The sequence below is a fragment of the Myotis yumanensis genome, unplaced genomic scaffold, assembly GCF_028538775.1.
Source record: "Myotis yumanensis isolate MYYU_CA2020_CCGP unplaced genomic scaffold, mMyoYum1.0.hap1 SCAF_1, whole genome shotgun sequence".
NCBI classification, from domain to species: Eukaryota; Metazoa; Chordata; class Mammalia; order Chiroptera; family Vespertilionidae; genus Myotis; species Myotis yumanensis.
Window position 1 is genome coordinate 16,816,949 of NW_027223752.1, and position 14,621 is coordinate 16,831,569.

A 14,621-nucleotide genomic window follows, 5' to 3' on the forward strand; every position below is an offset into this window, starting at 1 on the left:
GACCTGAGCCCACACATACACTGTCATACAAACTCTAAGAAAGAAATACAGAGTAGACCGAATAAGTAAGAGTCGGTATGTGTCGGGGGAGGCGAGGGGAGATAGATGGATGTGGGAATATGGACAAGACCACTTAGGAGGCTAGGCTGATAGGTGATTGCCTACTGTCACAGGGCAGCTCTTTAATGAGGTGTTATCTTTTTATTCCCTTAGGTATGGTTTTCAGTCGATGGTGGCAACACTTTTGATTTGTTAGCTGACTTTCATGACGATATCATAAAGAATACTTATCATAGTTTCTACAATTCCGAGATCACCTTTGTTTCCCAAAGTGGACAGGTTTACTTGACGAAAGCAGGTGAGGAATTCACTTTTATTGCTGTAAGCACTATATGTGAGCCAGGGATTCGAAGACACATGAAAAAATTGGCTATATTAATCAACGAATCTTTTTTTTAATAATTAAATCTTTATTGTTCAGATTATTACATTTGTTCCTCTTTTTTCCCCCCAAAACTCCCCTCCTCCCAGTTCCCACCCCACCCTCCGCCCTCACTCCCCACCCACTGTCCTCATCCATAGGTGCATGATTTTTGTCCAGTCACTTCCTGCATTTCCCACACCCCTTTCCCCCCCCCCAACCATAGTCAGTCCATTCCCTTTCTATGTCCCTGATTCTATTATAATCACCAGTTCATTCTGTATATCAGATTATTTATTCACTTGATTTTTAGATTCACTTGTTGATAGATGTGTATTTGTTGTTCATAATTTGTATCTTTACCTTTTTCTTCTTCCTCTTCTTAAAGGATACCTTTCAGCATTTCATATAATACTGGTTTGGTGGTGATGAACTCCTTTAGCTTTTCCTTATCTGTGAAGCTCTTTATCTGACCTTCAATTCTGAATGATAGCTTTGCTGGATAAAGTAGTCTTGGTTGTAGGTTCTTGGTATTCATCACTTTGAATATTTCTTGCCACTCCCTTCTGGCCTGCAAAGTTTCTGTTGAGAAATCAGCTGACAGTCGTATGGGTACTCCCTTGTAGGTAACTGACTGTCTTTCTCTCGCTGCTTTTAGGATTCTCTCTTTGTCTTTTGCTCTTGGCATTTTAATTATGATGTGTCTTGGTGTGGTCCTCTTTGGATTCCTCTTGTTTGGGGTTCTCTGCGCTTCCTGGACTTGTAAATCTATTTCTTTCACCAAGTAGGGGAAATTTTCTGCCATTATTTCTTCAAATAGATTTTCAATATCTTGCTCTCTCTCATCTTCTGGCACCCCTATTATTCTGATGTTAGTATGCTTGTAGCTGTCCCAGAGGCTCCTTACACTATCTTCACACTTTCGGATTCTTTTTTCATTTTGCTTTTCCAGTTGGGTGTTTTTTGCTTCTTCGCATTTCAAATCTTTGACTTGATTCTTGCACTCCTCTGGTCTGCTGTTGGGAGTCTGTATAATATTCTTTATTTCAGTCCGTGTATGCTTACTTTCTAGTTGGTCCTTTATCACACCATCGAGGGTCTCATTAGATTCCTGTACATCTCATCAAGTTTATCGACAGCTTCTAGAAGCCTCTTGAGAGACCTCAAAAGTGTGGTTTTGAATTCTATATCCAGTAGCCTGCTTTCCTCCGGTTCTGTCCTTTGTGGCCTGTTTCTTTGTCTTGGCATTTTTTTATACTTCGCTGTGTCGATAGAGTGGCTTTCCGTGTTAAGTGTCCCAATTACCTGAGGTAGACACTCTTGGTGCACCCCCTGTGGTCTCTGTGAGCAGTCTTGTAGTCAAGCCTTGATTGTTGTAGGTAATTACTACTTGACCTCCAGGCCAACTGGCTGTGAGAATCAGCTGTGTTTGCAGTGGGAGAACTTCTGTCCTCTAGGGAGATGCTAATCTAGCCTTTGCCTGAGGCTATCCAGCAAATGGCTCTGTGCAGGGCTTGGGCAGGGTGGGTCCCACAGGATCAAGAGGGCGGAGGAGGTATCAGTTATGGCTGCTCTCAGTCCGTTCCCAGGGGCTCTGCCTCTCTGTCCCAGCAACCGCTGCAAACCTCAGAGGGACCGAAGCCAGACAGTCCCGCTTCTCCCGTTTGAGTCTGGGTCCCTAGAGACTCGCCCAGATCTGGAGCTCAGAGTCTGAGGCTCCCTCCAGACTGAAACAGTCAACCGCGCCCTCAGCCACCAGCCCGTGCCGCATGCACTCCGCACCTTAGTGTTCTACTTCAGCACTGCGCCTCCTCTGATTCTCAGTTCCTCCTAGTTGTAGAACTTCCACTCAGCCAGCCTTCCTGTGGTTCTGGATGATGTCCGTTCCATCTTTAGTTGTATTTTTGAAGTGGTTGTTCGAGGCAGCAAACTCCCGCGTTAACCTATGCCGCCATCTTGGTTTCTCTCCCAAATCAACGAATCTTAAAGTCTAAAACCTATTAAGAGTGATATATTTTTTTAAAAAAATATTTTTAAACTGTGGTAAAATACACATAAATTTTACCATCTCGGCCATTTTTAGGTGTACAGCTCAGTCATGTTAAATACACTCAAAATGTTCAGTAACCATCACTACCATCCATATTCAGAATTCTTTCTATCTTGTAAAACTGAAACTATGCCCTTTAAACACTTAATTCCCCATTCCTCATCCCCACAGTCCCTGGCAGCCACCATTCTACTTTCTGTCTATATGATTTTGACTTTCTAGATCTCTCATGTAAGTAGAATCGTAGTATCTGTCCTTTTGTGACTGGGGTATTTCATTCAGCATAATGTCCTCGAGGTTCATCCATATCGTAGCATACCTCAATACTGTATCCCTTTGTATGGCTGAATAATGTTTCATTGCATGGATCTAGCACAATTTGTTGATCCATTTATTATGATATTTGAGTTGATGGACATTTAATGTTTTTCCCATGTTTTGTACTTATGAATAATACCATTATGAACATTTATGTACAAGTTTTTGTGTAGCAATATGCTTTCATATACTCAGAAATATATACCCAGGAGTCCTGTGTTAACTCTTTGTTTAACATTCGGAGGAATTGCCAAACTGAAGCTGTCCCATTTTACAATCCTACATGCAATGTGTGAGGGTCATTTCTCCACATCCTCACCAACAGTTGTTACTGTCTGTCTTTTTTAGTGTAGTAACTCTAGTGGGTGTGGAATTGTATCTCGTGTTTTTGACTTCTATTTACTGAATGGCTAATGAAGTTAAGCATTTTTTCCATGTGTTTATTGGCCATTTGTATATCTTCTTGGAGAAATGTCTTCAAATTCTTTGCTCATTTAAAAATTGGGTTAGTTGTCTTTGTTGTTGAGTTGTGAGAGGACTTTATGTACTCTGGATACAAATCTCTTATTAAATATATGACCTGCATGTATTTTCTCTCATTCTATGGGTAATTTTTTTCACTTTTGTGATGGTGCTTTTTTGAAGTACAAACATGTTTAATTTTGATGGTTTAATTTACCCGTTTTTCCTTCTGTTTTTTTATGGCTTGGGTGTCATATCTAAGAAACCATGGCCTAATACAAGGTCTTGTTTTCTTCAAAGAGGATTCCTAAGATGATGAAGCTACCAATTACATAAAAGTAATGCTGAAATTCAGTAACATAATGGGCAAGGGATATTACCTTCTGAAATACAGTCTCCCCAACAATGCTCAAGGAGCACTTTTATAGAATACTAGAGGCCTGGTGCATGAAAATTCATGCACTGGAGGGGCAGTCCCTCAGCCTGGCCTGCCCCCTCTCATAGTCCGGGAGCCCGGAAGGAGGCGACCTGACGATCAGGGGAAGGCGATGCCCATATCACACCTCTGCTGCTGCCACTGCTGGCAGCACAAGCCTCAGCCGGCCCTGGTTACCTGAGCCTCAGGCAGCCCTGGGCAGCTGGGCAGCTGCCACCCGAGGCTTGCCTGCACCTCGGGCCAGCCCTGGGTGGTTGGGGGGGCTGAGGGGGTTGGGGGACTCTGGAGGCAGGCATGTGGCTGAGGGGACTGGGTTCTGCCATCTTGTGGCTGTAGGCACTGCTATCTTTGAGGGTGTGATAGTCAATTAGCATACCCCCTCCTTATTGGCTATGGGGGCACCGCCATCCTTGTGATGGCATGATGGTCAATTTACATATTACCTCTTTATTACATAGAATTGAGTACATTTGGAGATTGGGGTAAACTCGGAGATATCTGATAAGGTCTAACCAGCGTGTCTCCAAGACAAGCATGAGACCGGTTCCTTTTGGTTGTTTTTTACATTGTCAGCATTCTTGACTGTCCAGCTTACAACCAATTTTTTTCTGGTCTTGTAAGTCTCTGACACAATTTGAAACAGCAAGCTTTCTAACGGTTTCTGATCTGACTTCAAAGGCCTGGTTTCTTGGACCTCAGTATTGTGTCCTTAGGGTTCACTGCCAGGATTGGTGTTATCACCATAAAATCTCTGTTGGTCCTTCCTAATTCAAGGATAAGCAGAGACTACAAAATTCTGATTCTGTTTCCCCACATCTTCACCATGGTGTTTACTTACTCTCGGTGATGTCAATAAAACTTTTGCTCATTTATACTGGTTTCAAGGTTACCTTTGTGGTTTATTTGTCTGAATCATTTGTTGAGACAGCATTCATGTGGTGGCATATTGAATCTGACCATCGGCCATCATATGATTAAGAGATCAGCAAAAATGACTCTGAGTGTCATTAGGAGGGGTTGGGACGAGAATGAGACATGGGCCAGTTCCCGTACTCCAGAAAGCTCCCGCAAGCCACTCTCCTGCCAGTGTACCTCTAAGGCTAGCCAGTATTCTGACTTCTAATCCCATAGTTTTGCCTGGTTTTGAACTCCATATAAACAGAATTATGCAGTATATATTCTTGTGTGTCTGACTTCCCTCAGTTGACATTACGACTCCGCGATTCCTTCATATTGTTGCACGAATTAGTACTTTGTTCTTTTTCACTGCTGTGTAGTCTTCCATTGTCTGAATATACCACCATGTGTTTATCCATTCCACTGCCTGTGGATGGGTATTTGAATCATTTCCATTTGGGCCTATTATAAAAAAGTAACCATGAACATTTTTGCATAAGACTTTTTCTGGACAAAGTTTTCCTTTGTTTGGTATATACCTGGAATAGAATTGCTGCATCATCCAGTAGAATTTTGCTTAATGAAGTGCTGTCAACATTTTTCCAGAGTGAGTGTATCAATTTACTGTCCTGCCAGCGAAGGGAAGGAATTCCAGTTGCTCATCCTTCTCACCAGCACTTAGTGTTGTTAGCCTTTTCAATACTGAGTTGTTGTGGTGAATATGTAATACTATCTTGGTGAAGATTTAGTTTGCGTGAGTAATAATGTTGAGCATGTTTTCATATGTTCATTGGCCAATTTTGTTTACTTATTTATTTTTTGGTAAATTATGTCTTCATATCCTTTCAAACCAAGTTTTGATTGAATTGACTTTTTCTTATTGACTTCTATGAGTTTTTAATATATTATGGATATGAGTTCCTTTTTTTTTATAGAAATATATCTTACAAACATCTTTTCCCAACTACTTGCTTATCTTTTTTTACTCTCCTCATTCTATCTTTTAATGAGCAAAATTATTAACTTTTAAAAGTTAAATTTATGAATATTTTTTGTATGATTAGTGCTTCTTGCTTCTTGTATCCTGTTAAGAAAATTTTGCCTATACCAAAGTTAATATTGTTTTCAATTTCTTATATAGGTCAATAACTTTGTGTGTGTGGTATGAGGTAGGTTTATTTCTCCCATAAAACTCTCAGGTTCTCTACTCTGGCCTTGAGTTGGATATGCAAGGTCATAAGCTTTTTTTTTTTTTTTGGAGGCTCTCCAATGTATCCATAAAATTTATACCACCCCCACAATCTTTGTAAAAACCATGATTGTCACTGTAATCAAGAACACCACCCCTTGCCCCCTAAAGCACCTAGGTGGCACCACCCCTTGTAATCAAGAACACCACCCCTTGCCCCCTAAAGCTCCTCCACAAGCACCCTAACCCATCTACTACCAGTCATCATCTGAGTAACTGATGCCCTTGCTTGTCAGGGATTGCAAGTGTCACAATGCCTTTGCATTCCTTAAATGTGTGAGCTACTCAGTCCCAGGATCCCGCCTTGATATTCTATTTTCTAGGGACATTTCTAATTTTAAAACACATTGTGTCAGTTGTAGTCCTGGCTGGAAACATAATTCTTCCATTCAAGTGTTTCACCTGAAGAGCAGTAGACAGAGCTAAAGGAATCAACAATGATAGCAAAATATCCCAACTAGCAATGGAAGGAAGTCATCACAGTCCCTTTGATTAAAGGGGTAATGCAAATAATACATAATAGATGATAGATAGATGATAGATAGATAGATAGATAGATAGATCGATAGATAGATGATAGATAGATGATAGGCAAATGTCTCTCTCCTTCCCTTGTTCGTATCTCCTGCTAGTGCCGTTCATTGGTCAAACCCACCCAGAAGCCAGCTAGGGAAACAGAGCACAAGCATAGCGATTCCTAGGGGCCAGCCTTCCAGTGCACTGGGCAAGAAAGAGAAAGCCAAGAATGGGTCTGGGGGAATGGGCAGATAGATAATAAACAGCACATGCTGTGCAATAAAAATCAAAATAGACTAAACAAGATGACTTTGGGAACAGTAAAAACAATTAACAGCTAAGAAAACTAAACTAAATTGGCAATATGAATCCTAAACTCTTACAAATTATAGATCTAATCTATAACACATGTCCATGTGCAGAATGAAAAATCAGTTAGTGGAAAGAGTCTGAAATGACAAATATAGGTGCTAGAGACTGAAAAACTGCAAGCTGTAGAAATTTCCAGGGATGCACAGAGGTGGTGGCTCAGTGAGGAATTCACCCCTTTTGCTTCCTATATGGATAAATGAATAAATACTGAAAATAAGAATAAAGAAAATCCAAATTGCCGAAACCGGTTTGGCTCAGTGGATAGAGCATCGGCCTGGGGACTGAAAGGTCCCAGGTTCGATTCCGGTCAAGGGCATGTACCTTGGTTGCGGGCACATCCCCAGCAGGAGATGTGCAGGAGGCAGCAGATCGATGTTTCTCTCTCATCGATGTTTCTAACTCTCTATCTCTCTCCCTTTCTCTCTGTAAAAAAATCAATAAAATATATTAAAAAAAAAAAAGAAAAAAAAAAAGAAAATCCAAATTGATCATAAAACATTACTTTTTAAAAACTAAAAGCAAAACCAATAATAAAAGCAAAAACACTTCTTAGTTATTTGAAATAGAAAATGTAAATCAATTTTAAAGCCACCAAAAAAATCAAGCCAGCCTTGTATTTTCTGCGGCAACAATGAATGTCACATATTCATCTAAAGAACTTTCAGAGAAAAATAATATTACCTAAGAATTTAGAGCCACCTCAACTAGTTTATTTATATGCAAAGCCAATAGAAGAACGTTATAAACATTATAGTTCATCAGACCTGAGGCCCATTGGCTGTAAGATGCACCTTTAAAACAAAAACTGCAAAGCTCTTTCAATTGAATGTTAACACGGTGTTTTAACAGTGATGTCAGTTGATGCATAGATGATTACTATGATATTATTTCCCCTGCCTATAGTTGCATTGCTTGGTGTATAATAAGGCAAATTTTTCCTGTCATCTCAGTAGTAAAACATAAAGCATTTTAAATAGCAATACAATTCAGCACGCATTACACCAGTGATTCGGGGAAACTCAAGGTGATGACAATATAAACGAAGAGCCCAGACAAAGTACATACATGCATGTATAGCCAATTGACCACTATGGCGTGAGTGCCACCTGCTGGACAATGATTGTAAGGCACATCCAGGTATCAATTTACCAGATGTTAAAACGTGAACAACTATATAGCTTATGTCTATAGATGAAATATGGCATATTGAGCCTTAGCAATTGTAAGGGTTAATCTTCTGTGTCAACTGACGATGGCCAAGAGGTTCCCAGATTAAACACTATTTCTGGGTGTGTCCGTGAGGGCGTTTCTGGATGAGATGAGCATTTGGATCGGTGGACTCGGCACCGTAGGCTGCCCTCCCCAGTGTCGGTAGGCATAACCAGTCTTTTGAGGGCCTGAGTAGAACAAGGTGGAGGAAAGAGGAAGTCACCTTTTTGCTTCCTGCCTGTCTGCTTGACTTGGGACGCTGGTCTCCTGCCCTTGGACAGGGACTTGCATCAGTGGCCCCCTGTTCTCTGGCCATCGGCTCCCCTAATGCTCGGGCCCGTGGCTCTCTAGCTTGCAGATGGCAGATCGTAGGACTTCTCAGCCTCCATAACTGCACGAACTAGTTCCTCACAATCTCCTCCTTCTTGTATCGTATTGGCTGGTACAGGGTGATGGTGGTGAAAGTGGTGAGAAGTGGTTAGGTTCTCTATATAGTGTGAGGCTAATGTCAATAGCAAATTGCTGATGGATTAGATCTAGGGTGTGAGAGGAATTGAGAACCACACCAAGGTTTTCGGACTGAGCAGCGGGAATACTACAGTTGCGGTGAATGGAGATGAGGAGGCCTAAAGATGAAGGAGGTTTGCACAAGGATCGGGAGTTCCGTTTGGGATGAGTCCCGTCTGAGATGCCTGACTGACCTGGATCCGGAGCTGTCAGTAGACGGTGCACTATAAATCCGGGGTTCAGGGAAGTGAAGGACGAGGGAGTTTTAAATGTGGGAGTCGTCCACATAAAGATGGATTTTTACATCCTAACACTGGACGAGACTTCCCCAGACAGTGAGAGACGAGATATAAGATCTGAGTTTAGGGGTCAGCGACAGGAGGGCGGACCTCTCAGGAGAGCCTGGCCTGGCTTGGGACGGTCAGGGGTGTGTGTGTGTGTGTGTGTGTGTGTGTGCGTGTGTGTGTGTGTGTGGAAACCAGCCTTGTTCATCCTGAGACCTCAGCTTCCCCTCTGGCTCCATCCTCCATCCAGGGGGCCCTCTTCTTCCCTGGACCTGTCTGTCTGGCCACGGGAGTGCTGCTCTCCTACCACAGAACTCCCAGTACCTCTCAACGTGTTGCCACCATAAGGCACGAGGGGAACACAGGGTCCCAAATTTGAAACAATATCTAATATAGTTTATGACCCAGGGGGTCTTGACTGTAATTCCCCTTGCCTGCCTGAGGGTTATTTTCTCCGTTGCTTCCGATCTATTCAGGAATCTGACATCCTGGTATTAGGAGGAGAAACCACTGCTAAGGGGGCGGTCGCCCCTTTTGTTCTAGACACCTGTAACATCAGCTCACCTGTCTGTCCTTCACCTACTTCAGCAAACAGGTTCTGCAACGAAATGGAGCCCCGAAAAGACTTCCGAGGGACTTAACAAACACCGGCATGTGTTTTAGTAATTCCAGAGCCCCAGAGCCCTAGCCCCAACCCTTAGCTTAAACGAAGGAGTTCTTAGGAAGGACCCTGTTAAAAGTTCTCTGGTTGTATTAGATCAATATCAAGAGACTTCTGTTTTTGTGTCTGTGTTTTTTTCTAACAGGATTACACAGGTTCAGTAAAATTGGATCTATTGCTGATAAGATTTTCACATTGTACTATGACCACATGGGCTTCATACATAAGCTGACTCCGGGTCGTTTTGAAGCTAATGGATATCATAAGAGTATTTTTGGACAGGTCAGTGATATACTGCATTGAAGCCGTTGGCCAGGTTTTAAGAATAAATGTCATATTTTATGTGCAGAATGGGAAAGTAAATTCTTTGGGACAAACTCCTATCAATGCACCTTGCTTTATGTAACTAAAGGGAAACGCCTCCATATTCCAGAGCAGATCTCCCACGTCCTATTTGGGGTTACGTAGATTTAACTCTATCCTGGGTAGCTACGCACCAATTTCTTCACGGCAAAACACCACCAGATAGTCTAAGCCAGATCCGTTGCTGCCCACCCAGGCTCACAGTGGACGCCCTTCCTCCTAAGATTGGCCTTTAAATAGACGCAAGTGCTGTTCTTCCTACTGGTTTGCCCTTCTTTGTATTGACGTCACCCTCCTCACCTCTTCTTTTTCTAATGCTAACGCAGGAAGGCGTTGTTATCTTTTTCACAGATGAGACTACAGGCAGACTTTTCTAAGAATTTTAGTGGATAACGTGCCCCTTGTGAAGGTACATATGCCTAAGAACACATAGACAGGCATGAGAAGGAGCTCTCCTCAACACACGGGCAAAGAAACAAACAGCTTTTTTTTTTTTTTTTTTGCCTGGGGTGTAATGAAACCTGCCCGAGAGAAAGGAAATAAAGGATGGAGAGCATTCCAAATCACCGGGCCAAGCAGGCAGAGGGAAAGATGGTGTTTTAATCTGCAACAACATGGATGGCCCTAGAGGCTACCGTGCTAAGTGAAATGAGTCCGACAGAGGAAAACAAAGGCCATGTGACGCCACTTACATGTGGAATCCAAGAAAACACTATAAACCTACCAGCAGAACAGAAATAGACACATAGATACAGAGAACATGCCGGCAGCTGCCCATGGGAGAGGGGCTGGAGCGGGGTGGAAGAGGTGAAGGGATTAAGAGGTACAAATTAGTAGTTGCAGAATAGTCACAGGGACATAGAGTTACAGCACAGGGAATGCAGGCAATGATACTGTAGTAACTATGCATAGTGCCAGGCGGGTACTAGATGTATCAGGGTGAGCACTTGGTCAATTATATAAACGTCTGTCTAATCACTATGCTATACATGCGAGACTAATATAATATTCTATGTCAGCTGTGACTGAAAAATAAAAACGTTATTTCAAGTAGGAAAAAGAAAAAGACAGTGTTTTAGCTTCCCGTCTGAGATATTGGCAGAGAGTAAGGTGGGAACCTCCTTGTGACAAGAAGATGCCGCCACGTGACTCCCTGTGTGTTTGCCAGTCTGTGGTGTGGGCTCTGCATAAATACAGATCCCAATGATGTGAACAGGAAGGTAGAACTAACCCCCCCAAAAAAGCAGTTACCTCCATTTTTTTGCGGCCTTCACAATTTATCAAAAATGTCTTAGTTCTCTTAGGTAAAGGTTTAAATAGTAAAAACCAAACGCCAATAGAAGTTGTTATCATCAGGATGAGTTTAAGGAACTTGCCCTCGGTATTATCACCTCCCTCCCCCAAACAAAGACATCCTGTCTGGATCGAAACAAGCACCAGGCTTCACTGGGCCCTGCTAGGTGCCAGGCACTGCTGTGAGCTCTTCATGTTAATAACAACTGTTTATTTTCTGATGAGGAAGTGAGGCCCAGCAACACTAAACAATTCATCCCAAACTACCTCTACCCCTGGTTAGTGATGGGAGCCAGGCATCTGTCCAGGCCCCTGGTGCCAGGGCCTGTGCTTTCAGTCCTCACGATGTTGCCTTTTGCTGGATTGCACACACTTTTCGTGGCATATTCTTGGCATCCCCCGGGGCCAGAATGTCATGCAGAAAAATTCTAAAGCCATTCAGCCTTTTCAGAGTCCTTACGCCCTCCGTTCAGTCCACAGCGGCTCCCCTTGCATGTGTTTCCCATTCTCCCCCCTTCTCGGCGGGTTCCCCAATTTACGAAACTAGGGGAAGGCATAACAGACAACCAAGTCTGCACCCCCAACCAGGGGGCACCCCTCACCCCTCACCGCATGGCAACAAGGTCAGTTCCAACATCCCCTTGAGGGCTGGTCTCCACCTCCCTTCTCACCTCCTAAGAGTTCCCAAAGCGACAGGATCAAGATCTGAGAGGGGGGTGTTAAAAAGGAGACCCTTGCCCTGACCGGTTTGGCTCAGTGGATAGAGCATCAGCCTGCGGACTCAAGGGTCCCAGGTTCGATTCCGGTCAAGGGCATGTACCTTGGTTGCGGGCACATCCCCAGCAGGGCGGGGTGCAGGAGGCAGCTGATCGATGTTTCTCTCTCATCGATGGTTCTAACTCTCTATCCCTCTCCCTTCCTCTCTGTACAAAATCAATAAAATATTTTTTTTTAAAAAAAAAAGGAGACCCTGAAGCTCAGAAATCTGGGCTGAAGGTGCCCGTGTTGAGGGCCAGGGAGAAGGCTGGTGAACCAGGAGAAGTGAGAATGGCGTTTGCCCCCAGAGCTGGGGACTCAGCTGGGGACAGAGCTGTGCAGAGTCACTAGCTCGGACAGAACTGGGAACCGCAGCTTCCCAGTGAGGAGAGGCACTTCCCAGCTCCTTCTCCAAATGAAACGCTGAGTAAGAACCGAGTTTAAAATCTGCACCTCCGGTCCCTCCTCCAGTGTCCACACACCCTTCGGCTCCAGCCTTCTGCAAAGAGCCCTGGGATCTGAAAGGAAACTTTGTTCCTCAGGATTCCTTTTCCTCCTCAACAGGAAAACACATCTTCCTGGGCACACGCGGCCATTCAAACATACTGCTCCCGTGGATTAAGCAAAACAGCCTTGTTTGGCTGTGGACTGGAAACAAATCTGTTACCCACCTTTTGTCGTAATTGAAGTATAAAATAGTTTAAATGCATTATTTTTTTTCTCCTACCCCAGGCGGTTGATATGGGCTTTGAGACTGCGCTCGCCCCGGAGTATATCACCATAAATGAAATGATCTTCTATGCTTATGTGCCTGCGAATGAACCTCAGGACTCTATACATACCAAGAAGTTCAGCAACATTCACTTGGGCAAAGTGATCAACTCCAAGTAGTTAACTGATTGTGCTTCTCATTTACTTAGATTGCACGCTGGTTTCTAGATTCTCAGTTTTGAGGTTGCTTTTTTGAGTGATTCTTTTCTGGGTCAAATAGAGTGAGTCTTTTTTGGACACCCTCACAAGGCCAGATATATTTGTAGACTTTACAGCTTTAACACACGTATATGTATCAAAATGTATTGTTTAATTTTACCAAATGTATTATTTAGCTATGTATACCTCCTCCTGTGACTTGCCTTTTGCATACCACATTATGCTTTTTTAAATTTGCATAAGCTTCATAAATTACTCAATATTGATATATGCATCTATAGCGTGTCCCAAAATTCACGCAAGAAGTAATTTTGATAGAAAACACAGGTTTATAATTAAGAATTGTAAATGTTTTATTTATTCATAAAGTATACAGTATAAGGTTATGTATGGAATAGCACATCGGGTAAATGGCCTCCACAGCTTTGCTGGCACATACGCAAAGCCGTGGTCTTCGTTGGTCTTCATTGTCCCTGCTCCTGGGCCATAATTGGTACTTGGTAATGCTTATCAAATTGAAGGGATTGAAATCAAAGGTCAACAGATATTAGAATCTGATTCAATAAACCAAGTCAAATTAGGCTTTCATTTTTTGTTGTTGTTGTTAATGCTCAGGCAAAATTCAAATCTTGTGTGAATTTTGGGACACCCTATATAATCCACTCTCATGAACATACCACAATTTATTTAATATTCTTCTATGTTGTCTGGTGGTAGGTGTAAACTTTTGCTATTTATTTTTAAGTTTTTAATCTATCTAGAATTGATGTGTGTAGTGTGAAGTGGGAATTTGAATTCTCTCTCTTTCTCTCTCTCTTTCTCTCTATGGATAATCAGTTGTCCTAGGGATCCCCACTGATCTACCGTGTCACCCATGATAGATCATAGTTTCATATATGCATTGGCCTATTTCTGGCCCCTCTTTTATTTCATTACTGATTTATCTTCCCTATGTCACGCTTCTATTTTCTTAACTATATAACACGTTAATTCTCTAACTATATAACACGTTAATAGCGCCTCCTCCTGGTTTCTCTTGGCCTTTGTTCTTGCATTTACATATGAGATTCCGCATGGCAGGTTCATTAACCCTTTGAGTGCCAACCAATATCCTAGGAGTATGCTAAAATTGCCAAGGCATTTTTCCTGATTTTACAGCAGTTTAGGGAAAAAAATTATGAATCGCAAGTACCTGTAAAAAATTAGGCAGATAAATGCCAGTGGTCAATTTTAGAACTACAAACATTCGGCATCATAAGTATTAATCTACACTTAGGTGCCATCTGTCAATAAAGAGTGAACTACTAGCATCTAATAGTGACACTGCAGGAGGAGGGTGATAGCGCTCCGGGCACTTTTCGCGAAAGACAGGAGGAGCGCGATCGTGCTCCCAGGCACTCTAGGGGTTAAGAAAAAAAACAACCCACAACTGTGAATAGAAATGACCTCTTGCAGCCGTATTCTGCCTTCCATCTGCAGTTAGATCTTGGGTGGACATTTCTTGCTCTTCTAGCGGTGAGACCACTCTACTTCGTTCTCTTAGAATTGCAGGCCCGAGGCAGCGTCCCGACCCTCCTACAGGATCAGAAGAGAGTTATTGGTCTATCCTTCCCTCCTCTGCAATGTTTCTTTGCTTCCTCTCTCAGTAGCTTTTGCTTCCTGGGGGAGAAGGTGAGGGAAGGAGGGGGGCCGGGCTTCAGCACCAGCACCCTCCAGACACCTTACCCCAACCATTGATCACCTCTTTTGAGGCCTGGGTGCAAGAGTGTCTAATGCCCAACCCCCTGCGGCTTACGGCTTTTGCTTTCTGTGAAAGAAGGTTCAGGGAAGTGGGGGATGCTGCCTGCTTCCTCCTCATCCTCTGATTCCCCGTGCTGCCTGCACCACCAGCAACAGT

General features: G+C 43.0%; 1 protein-coding gene across 1 annotated transcript in view; it reads left to right on the plus strand.

The window, feature by feature from the left end:
- The window catches only part of LOC139001913 (cation channel sperm-associated auxiliary subunit beta-like), a 78,355-nt gene that overhangs the window by 38,989 nt on the left and 24,745 nt on the right, over positions 1–14,621 (plus strand). The window contains exons 14-16 of the mRNA XM_070403421.1: positions 214–358; positions 9,528–9,664; positions 12,527–12,681. Coding sequence (XP_070259522.1) covers positions 214–358; positions 9,528–9,664; positions 12,527–12,681 — 437 coding nt within the window. The remainder of the gene's footprint in view (positions 1–213; positions 359–9,527; positions 9,665–12,526; positions 12,682–14,621) is intronic.